Source organism: Onychomys torridus, chromosome 5 (assembly GCF_903995425.1).
Source record: "Onychomys torridus chromosome 5, mOncTor1.1, whole genome shotgun sequence".
Taxonomy (NCBI): domain Eukaryota; kingdom Metazoa; phylum Chordata; class Mammalia; order Rodentia; family Cricetidae; genus Onychomys; species Onychomys torridus.
In genome coordinates this window covers 70,035,367-70,045,898 of record NC_050447.1, presented here as the reverse complement: position 1 = coordinate 70,045,898, position 10,532 = coordinate 70,035,367, and the positions used below count along the sequence as shown (strand labels likewise).

At 42.5% G+C, this 10,532-nt stretch overlaps 1 protein-coding gene across 1 annotated transcript in view; it reads right to left on the bottom strand.

Annotated features, from left to right (window-relative positions):
- Positions 1 to 6,962: 6,962 nt before the first annotated feature.
- The window catches only part of Optn (optineurin), a 37,765-nt gene continuing 34,195 nt past the window's right edge, over positions 6,963 to 10,532 (bottom strand). Inside the window, exons 13-14 of the mRNA XM_036188558.1 lie at positions 10,294 to 10,376; positions 6,963 to 7,140 (exon numbers count right to left, since the gene is read on the bottom strand). Coding sequence (XP_036044451.1) covers positions 7,013 to 7,140; positions 10,294 to 10,376 — 211 coding nt within the window. The 3' untranslated portion in view covers positions 6,963 to 7,012. The remainder of the gene's footprint in view (positions 7,141 to 10,293; positions 10,377 to 10,532) is intronic.

The window sequence follows — 10,532 nt, the reverse complement described above, 5'->3', positions numbered from 1 at the left end:
CGCAACCGGCTCCGCCCCACCTCTGACGTCACGCGCTCGTCTGTGGAGGACGCTCTGATTGGCTACGCCGGAATTGTACGATGACACTGATTCTGGGAGGGGGTAAAACACCGCCTCTCAGAAGAGCAACCTGATTGGTGTAGGTCACCAGGCGCCATCTTTGTTATGGGCAAAGAATTTCCGGTTGGCGAAGCCTCAGGTTCCTGTAACTAAAATAGAGCGTCTAGCGCCCCCTAGCGCGGAGAAGTTCAAGCGTTGTTACCTTCTCCTGAGCTGCAGGGTTTACCCATCTCCCTCAAATTGATGTAAGAACTACAGAAGCCTAGACTTCTACCACTCATCACTCCTCTCCTCACAGGCTTCCCCGATGTAAGCAAGGGGACCTATCGAAGTCTGAACCAGCTTTACTGATCTCGCGTCCAGTTTAGATATTAGGATTTAAATACAGAGAGACGAAAGTTTCTACTTTTCACTATGTCTGACATACACAGAAACTAACATCTCTTCAGGTTTTGTTTCACCATCTGTAGAACGAGGGAAGGCTAGATGATATTTTTGGACTCAGAAACCAATATTCCTAGAATAGTGTGCATTTGGGGAACTAGGATTTATGTCAGAGTTGAGAATAATTTATCAGATCATTCTTTACCAAATTCAAACTTTATATATTTACATCTTAAAATGTGTTGATACATAGTACTAAAAAAAGTTTCCAAATGCAGAACATTTAGCCTCCATAATAAGAATACTTCCATGTCCAATTTTGTTGTTGTTTGAGACAGGGTCTCTCCATGCAGCCCTGGAATTTTCTATGTAGATCAGGTGAACCTTGAACTCACAGAGATCCACATGTCTGTCTCCCACGTGCTGGGATTAAAGGCATGAGTCACCTTGCCCCCTTTACTCTTTTATGACAGTATGTAGCAGGGCCTGGTGTGTCTCGGGATTCCTTCTCCTCTTCTTTTTCTTTTTGTGATGATAATTGAATTTAGGAGTTCATGTATGCTAAGCAATACCACTCTACTACTGAGCTATATTCAAACCCTGGCCTAGAATTCTTGAAACCTTTGGCCTCAGCTTCGAGATTGCTGGGATTACAGGCTTTAGCTACCACACCCAGTGCCAAGTGACACTATTCAGAGATTAAATTCCTCCAACTGATTTTAGATAACACAGTATATCTATCTCTTGTGGTCACATTCGGTTTTTTGCATAATTAAAACTAGCTTCAAGATGACTAGAAAACAAAGAATCCTGCCATGTACAGGGTTTTTCTATTGTACCATGGATACCAATGCTCCATTTATGAACTCTGTCTCATCATCATTAGAGCCTGTGAGTAATATCAGTGTGAAAAATTCACAGTAATGGAGAGACTGCAATAATTAGATCAACTAATTCTTTTTTGGGGAGGGGGGTGTTGAGACAGGGTTTCTCTGTGTAGCCTTGGCTGTCCTGGAACTCACTCTGTAGACCAGGCTGGCCTCGAACTCAAGATCTGCCTGCCTCTGCCTTCCAAGTGCTGGTATTAAAGGCGTGCACCACCTCCTGTCTAGATAAACTAACTCTTGTTGGTATTCTGAAATTCCTTTCTTCTCCTTAACTTTACAGGTAACTTTGCTTCCCATGCAACATAGGAACAGGAAGCAGTATCTATCAATCCAAGTGCTCAAGCACAGATGGGTGTAGAGAACCACGAAATCTGTGTGGAAGTTGGTTTAGTGGTGATTCTGAGGAAAGAGGAGGTAGTGATTTAAAAAAAAAAATGAAGTAGATTCAGAATCCATTGAATGTGGGATATCAGGGGGAGAGAAAGGAGGTAGAGCTGGCCGATAAATTTCTGACTTATGCAACTGGGTGTTTCTTGAGGTAATGCACTTTAGTGGGGAACATGGGAAGAACATATTTAATGGAGTCTGGTTTTGATTTCAGAATGGCATATGTGGATGTTAGGCAGACTTTTCACTTCTGTGACAAAATACTTGAGACAACTTAAGGCAGGAAAGATTTTGGTTCTGATGTTTTTAGACCTTGGTGGGGCACAAGGGTATGGCTGATGAGGCAGAGCACAGCGGAAGAGGTGCGGTGTGGTTGAGCAGAGCTGCTCACTCACCTCAGTGCAGCCAGGAAGCAGGATGACAGGAAGTCCAAGAACAAAGTTTATCATTCCTGTGCTCAGTGACCTTTCTCCAACTAGGCCCTGCCTTCCAAAGTTCCACCATATCCCATCAGTCTACTAGAACCTGGAATCCATCAATGGATTAATCCTCACGATCTCAAATGGTCTTCTGAACATCGCTTCTACTGGGGGCCAGAACTTCAGTACAGGAATCTTTTGGGGAGGACACTTCATAGCTAAACCCCAACACGAAGAAAGAGAATGGTGAGGAAAGGACCTGGGGCAGCTTGCTTCTCTTCAATCCAGGCACTGAAGAGAGGCTTCACTCTCTTTAGAGAAAAACTGGGGCCCACACATTAGCTTTAAAATATTGCGGGGATTTTTTGTGTTTTTTTAAGATAAGGTCTTGCCATTTAGCCCAAACTGGCTTTGAACTCCTGGTAGTCCTCTTGCCTCAGCCTCCCGAGTGGTGGTATTACAAACAGGGACCCCCATGTAGTGGTTCTTAATTTTGGGGGGAGGGCAGTAATGGGGGTACACATGAACCTCTTTGAGAAATTAAAGCACTTGCTAGGCCCTGGGTTCGGTCCTCAGCTCCAGTAAAAAAAAGAAAAGAAAAATATATACTGTCAAGAGTTTGCATGCTTTCAGTGGTTCACAGAGTTTCCGGAAGCTAGTGCAGTTTCCTCTAAGATTAAGGGCCTCAGGTGCCTGGCGGTGGTGGCACACGCCTTTAATCCCAGCACTCAGAGGCAGAGGCAGGCAGATCTCCGTGAGTTTGAGGCCAACTTGGTCTACAAAGTGAGTTCCAGGAGCCTCTGGTGCAGAAGGCCAAAAACTGAGAAGTAGAGGAACCAATGGCCAGAGCAGCCAGAGTGGATAGAACAGTCTTCATCCTGATGCCCCCACCCTTCATGTGGCCCTGCTCTCATCCTCAACTATTAGTTATTGCATTTGAGTTTGATTCTTTCTGCATACTCCATTCTTTATTATCTATTTGTTTCATTGCCAATACTCTAGTCTTGATTATAGTTTCTCAGTGTACTGAGGTTGTTTGAAAGCCATATATATACTATATATACATATATACATATATATGTATACACACGTACACAAAGTGGTTAATGTCCCAAAATAAATAATGAATACATCTTAATAGCAAAATGGTAGCAACAACCAGGAACTTAACAAAGCTTTGGACTTCATTATTCAAAATTGTGCTGGCTCCTTCAGATCTTTTATAATACCCTGCCATTTAAGATTTAGATGTCATTTCGTTGATGTCCACAACATAGCTTGCTAGGGCTTTGACTGGAATCACATTGAATTTATAGATTAAGTTAGAAAAACTGATATCTTGAAATTTTTATATGTATACATTTTTTGAAAATTTCATACATGAATACAATGTGTTTTGATCAGATAATCCTCCCTGACTTTCTCTGATTTCTGTCCTTTCCTGCTGCCTACTTCCCAACTAACCCTCCTGCTATGGACAGGTCTTAATGAAACCATTGAATTCTTCAGGGTTGCTTACATGAGCGCAGACAGGAGTTATTTACTAATGTGTGGGCAACTTACCAGTGATTACATTACTAAGGAGAATGACTCCCCTTCCTCTGGCAACCCATTAACTGTCAACAGCTCTTCAAGGACAGGTAGGGCATTGTGAGCACTTTCTTCATCTGTGAAAGCATGTTCACAGGAGTCCCATCTTGTGTAGGTATTGTGGAGGTATCCCCATTAGCTATGAGTTCAGGCAATGGCCAGAGTATCATAGCACCCCTCCCCATCTTCTGGTTTCCCTTTGTGATATTCGCTGGGCTTTGGATTGTATGATACAGATTTTCTCTTCTGCTTAGTCTTCGTGCTCAACAGTCATTCACTATTAGTCATTTATTAAAAGCAGAAGAAAAACTGAAAGTAAGTGGAATTCAACTCCATCAGAATAAAAGAAGTCTGGGCAAAGGAATAATCAGAGTTGAAAGGACCAATTATTGAATGATAGGAAATGCTTGCTAAGCAAACTCTGCGTGTGGGGGTGGCAGGTGTACAAAGTGGTTAATATCCAAAACATGTTGCTCTGGAAATGGAACAAAACCCAATAATGCAATTTACAAATGGGCAAAGGACTGACTAGAGTAGACGGACATGTCTCCAAAGACTCACCAACAGGTATATAGAAGGCTTAAAATAACTGACCACTAGGAAAATGCAAAGCCAAATGACAGTGATATATATCTCATCTGTTAAGAAAGCCATTATCAGAAAGAGAAAGAACGAAATGTTAACAAATGTTAACAAGGATGTGGGGCTGGTGAGATGGCTAAGTTGGTAATGTGCTCACTGTGCAAGCCTGGCAACCTGAGGGGTTGCAAAGAGTAACTTTTATTGTCAGCTTGAATAGATTGCTAAGAACCCTGGAGATTAGTAGCTCTCCCGAGTTTCCAGAGAGGGACAGAGTGGCACTAAACATAAGCAGCACTACCCAGCAGGTGGGGAGCCCATGGGATCGGGCATCTCTCTCTGCTGCCTGGCCTCCCATGGTGTGAGCTGCCCAGGTCCACCACACCTGCCCTGGCTGGAACACTGAGCCAAACGCAGGCTTTCTTCCTTTCCAGTTTTCTGACAGAGACTTTGTCACAGTGACAAAAGTCTGATTAGCATGTGCAGATAATCATGCTATTAACACACTTGGATGATGACCAGGCATAAAAATAACATGCATAAGCTGGGTATGGTGATGTATGCCAGCAGTCAAGAAGGAGGAGGGAATCTCTGTGAGTTTGAAGCCAACCTGGTCTAACTAGTGAGTTCCAGGACAACCAAGGCTACATAGTGAAAGCAGGTCTCAAAAGAACCAAAACAAGAAAAGGAAGAAAGAAAATAGCATGCACAAAGGTCCTATGACTTGGAGCTAACTGGTAAGATGGAACAAGGCCTTAGTAGATTCAATAAATCAGATAACACACACACAGCATTTACAAGTTGTTTACTATACAATTATAGCAGCCACTGTTCTGTGCAGTCGATCACTACAGCATCTCCCCTGAGACTTCATACCCTTTGATCACCACCCTCTCACCCTTCTCACGCCTTCCCTCACGTGCTGCTAACCACCAGTCAGCTCTCAGCATCTATGAGGTCAATTTTTTCAGAGTCCACATATAAGTGAGGTCATGTGGTATTTATGACTGGCTTATTTCATTTGACATGATGTCCTCCAGGTTTATCTATGTTAAAGTGATAAGAATCCTTATTCTTAAAGGCTGAATACTACTTCATTATATATGTGTATTGCATTTTCTTTAGGTGAAGGGACACCTAGGTGCATTGTATCCTAGCTACTGCAGAAAATGCTGCTACAAAGATGGTATACAGGCATCTCTCCAATCGTCTTGATTTGAACTTGTCTTCATTTCTAATCCTCTTCATGATCAAACAAATGGCCTTATTAAGACCATTGAGTTCTCACTTCACAGTTTGGATTTATCAGATAATTGTACTTGAACAAAATGAAAGGATTTTCCCAGTAACTTCATTGTGAAACCATTTGGTTTCCTCCTCTATCTGGGATACTATAGAAATCTACTTTATCTAGCATAAAATAATAAAGAAATTTGTACTAGAAACTATAAGAAAAGAAAAAATTTCACTGTCATTTTAGAAATGTCATTAACAAACACTGTCTCTAGGGTGCAAGTGGGAGAATCAAACCCAACCACTGCTGAACCAGTACAGTGTTTTACTGTCCTGCAGTGTGGGAAACTGTTCAGGCATGGAGATAACTGTAACTTGGATAGGATGTTCCCTTGAGATGAATCAACTGTTTTGACTCTATTTAAATACACAGCTGCGTGTATTTAGAGATCTCATGGTAAACAAAACCAAAGCAGACCTTCTCATGTTCTCTTAAATGTTTTAGGACTTGATACTGTTTACTTTTGTGATCTGTTTAGTTCTTGCTGGAATTTTTTTACAGAAAATATGGTGAATCCCTATTTACTCTTATGTAGCCCTGGCTGGCCATGAGCTGGTGATCTCCTGCCTCAGTTTCCCATGTGCTGGAATTGCAGGTGTGCTGTGCACCACTATGCCTGACTCTGTTCACCATTTTAGCAGGAATCTCATTTGAACATGTGATGACCCCCTGAAAAGGATCTGCTCCTGTTATCATGAATAAAACATCTCAGTATTAAGGTTATATTAATAACCTTAATATACATACTACAATGTTACTGGTCACATATGAGCCATGGGACAGACTTGTAGCAAAATCTTATTTTGTAATAACTGGTGTCTGTAAGCTTCTACTTCATCTTGGAAGAAAGGAGCTGCTCTATTTAAAATTAAACTATGTGCTATACTAGCCCATACACCTCCAGTACAAAACAGACTGAAGGTGTGGTCACATTGACCAGCTGTAGGAAAGTACTCCATTCCTGAGCCACATCCCAATGCTCACCTGGCCTGACAGCCACAGAAAGCTCATAGCTCAGGCAGAGCCATATGGCAGCCTCTGAATAATCATACATACAACATGTCTGTAGGGTGAAGACTTGCCTAGAAAAGCACTCCAGACACATTTCCCGACCATTTCCTTTTCCTGTCTCGTAAAGGTTCGTAATATATGTCATTCTGGCTGACTGCTCTCAGTGACTCTCCTGAGGGAACATAAAAACACTGGATCTCTTATTGGAAGGGCGGTAACTAGATTCTACTTTGTAAGTTCGTGTCAGTCCAGAGATGGTCTCCTTAGGACGGGTACATTTTCTTTCTCCTGAAATAAGGATAATGTGACAAAAATATCTGTGTGACAACAAATAAGACAGAAGTCCAAGTCTTGGAGGAGCAATCTGGCATTTACCAACAGTTGGGGGGCTGACACAACACTCAAATGATGCAGTCCATGACATGGATCTGCAGCGTGTCCATGTCTGGCAGAACTTCTCCACATTTGGGGCAAGAGTGAATCGGAATACTCCGAGGCTGCTGCTGTCCCCAACTCATGTCCTCGGCTCCTGGGAATAAACAAGAAGTGACATGTGCCATCAGTTCCATCTCAAGAGCACTTTGGCCTGAATTTCCTAACAGATGGTTAACGTGAGCATCTGTTAAACTTAGTAATCAGTATCTGGTGGGATACAAATGCATACTTTTGGGTTATTAGTGGAAATTATGACTAGGCACACAGAGAAATCTAGAAATAGTAACATTTAAACTGCATCTCAAGCTCAAGGTCTGTGAAATAAATCATAGTTTCAATTCTAGGCACAGGACAAGACACATACTATTAAGAATTAAATCCAGCCGGGCGGTGGTGGCGCACGCCTTTAATCCCAGCACTTGGGAGGCAGAGCCAGGTGAATCTCTGTGAGTTCGAGGCCAGCCTGGTCTACCAAGTGAGTTCCAGGAAAGGCGCAAAGCTACACAGAGAAACCCTGTCTCCAAAAACCAAAAAGAATTAAATCCACAAGAGTAAGAGATGGATGGGATATAAACAAAAGAGTGATTAAACAAGCTGGGAAGGTCTCCTAGAAGGGCATGCCCATTCTCAGAAGCAGACAACAATCTCCTTTATTCAGTAGCTGTATGAAAGTACCACTCTGTGCTGGGATATCAATGAGGTGGGGAAGCCGGGTGAAAAGGTAGCAGGTGCAGCCAGCCTCAGGTATGGGGGGAGATTCAGCACAATTAAGAGGAGGGCCCCTGACTCTGCAGAAGGCCTTGTGGGTATGATGCATCTCTCCAGAGGCTCATGCACTGGTCCTTGGAATTGTGAGTGGGACCTTTAGAAGGTGTAGCTTATCTGGAGGAAGTAGGTCAGTGCATGTGTGTTAGGGCTCTGGGGTACCCTGACCCTGTCCTCATCTCTGCTTCCTGTCCACCACCATGTGAAGAGCCTCCTCCTCCACATGTTCCCACTGCCATGATGTTCTTCACAAAACATAATTGAAATGCATCCCAACTCTAAGAAGATCTTTGATCAAAAAAAAAAAAAAAAAGCCATTGATGCTGAAAAGTGCTTCTGCTTTTAGGGCATCTTTATGTGACCTTTGTGGACCACATTTTTGGCTTTTTAGAGTCTTAGACTAGTAACTGGTTCAGCCCTCAAGCGTCATTTTTGGAGTATAACAAAGAAAATGGCCTTTAACATATGTTTGCTTCAAAGCACATTGCTTGAACTTATGACACAGAAGGCTATTACATGGCTTGTGGTGAGCAAGTCTTGGGCGTTTTTATTGATTTGTTTGCAATACTGAGGGTCAAACTAGGGCCTTAGGAATGTTCAGCAAGCTCACTATCACTGGAGCAAGCAGTGTGGGGTGGGGGTGGGGTGGGTATAGATTTTTGTATGCACATATGTGTGTGGGTATGCTCAACTGTGCGTACACATGTGGAGGCCACAGGTTGACTTCTAGCATCTTTCTCTGCCATACTCCAACCTAACTTTTGGAGACAGGTTAGCTTTTATTCCCTGATGCTGAAAGTGCCCCGGGTAATATTTATGTCAGGTCATGTGCTACCTATCTCCTCTGCACATGCTCCATGAACACATTGTTTATTGTTTGTATTTACTTTGTGATTTAGGATTTTTGTTTTTAGTCAGTATATACATGTATATGTAAATTATTCATTTTATTTTTTTTTAATTCATGTATGTTTGTATGTGTGTTGTGTGTGTTCAGGTGCTTACAGAGACCAGAAGGACTGATCTCCTAGAGCTGGAGTTCCAGGCAGTGTTGAGTGTCCTGATGTGGGTGCCGGGACCTGAACTTGGGTCCTCTGAAAGACCAACAAGTATTCTTAGCTGCTGAGTCATCATCTATCTAGCTCCTTTATTATTTATATAGCTCCAATGCATGTTAATTATTCAAAACAGTGGGTTTCACTGTGATACTTTCATGTATGTCTATTAATCTGTTTTATTTATTTATTTGTTTTTTGAGAAAGACTAGCCCAGGCTGGCCTAGAGTCCTCAATCTTCCTGTCTCTGCCTCCCAAGTACTAGGGTTACAGGCATAAATCACAACACTTGGCTGCTAAACTTATTTTTAACTTATTTTCCTATAAACAGACTTTGGCTAGGGCTGGAGGAGACGTAGGGAAGGAGGGAGGGACAGACAGAGAGGAAATGCAAAATGGCATTCAGAGAGACTGCCCCCAGATTTAACAGTTTACTATATATACTAATGTTTCAAAGCTGGTGATTAAACTGTAGTTCTACAGAAGTAATCAGTTTTATTTACTTCTCATTGTCATCTTGCCATAATCAAGAGTCACCTGGGAAGGGAGTCTCAGTGAGGCTCTAGCTCAGGCTAGCCTGTGGGCATGTCTGTGGGAACTGTCTTGATTATGTTGATTACATGGGAAACCCACAGTGGGAGCACCATTCCTGGGGTTTGGGTCCTGAGTTAGGTAAGCATGGAGAGAGCTAGCTGAGTTCTAGGTTCGCATGCATTAACTTTGCTCTTGACAGTGGCTGTGAGGTGACTGTCAAGTTCCAACTGCTCTCACTACCCTGCAATGATGGATGATAGCCTGCCTGGAAACCTGAGTTAAAATAACCCTCCCTATGTAGCTTTTGTTGGGGTATGTTATCACAGCACCAGCAACAAACCCAAACAGAATGAGAAAGGCACTGGGGATGGTCTAGTACTTAACCTTTTTTAATCCTGTGAAATGTAAGATGACATCTTGTCGGTAGAGCATTGCCAATAATTTCGTTCCTAGCTATGTTAGATCTTTGGATTTATTATTATTTTTTCCTATGTAGACTCAAAGACAACACTTCCCTTTTGATATCTTACGATAAATTCCAGAACATTGTTACTGCATAATAAATCTAGCACCATGCATTTAAGACCTGGACTTGTCTAGCATTTCATGAGGATCTGGGTTCAATTCCTAGCATCACAAACAAGACAAAGCAAAACCTTTCTAAATAAATGCAAATAGAGGCTCAGAGTGAGTTGAAGAGGGTGATTCAGATCAGCACATAGTACATGGAGTGACATGTGGCTGGTGAAGAGTCTGGGCTGAAATGGGAGGGTTTTGGAGATTGGAATTCTGGGGAAATACGAGGTGCCATATTTTGACTGGTTTGATTTGGGATACATTCTACACAATGTAGTGGAGTTTTCCCTTGAAATCCTAGCTCATAGGCAACTCACCTCTTTGAAGCAGATAAGCCTGCTGGTCAGAGTCACTGGTTCTTGCCCCATGCCTGCTCTGCATTTCCATCAAGGATTGCCTGCTGGGATCAAAAGCAACACTACTTGTGATGTACCATAACCTTGCAACAGGACACCATTAAGCGGCGAATGTGAGGCTGACATTCATAAGAACCAGAACTGACTTGAGAATGTAGCTTAGTGGCAGAGTGCTTGCCTAGCATGCACAAGGAGGCCCT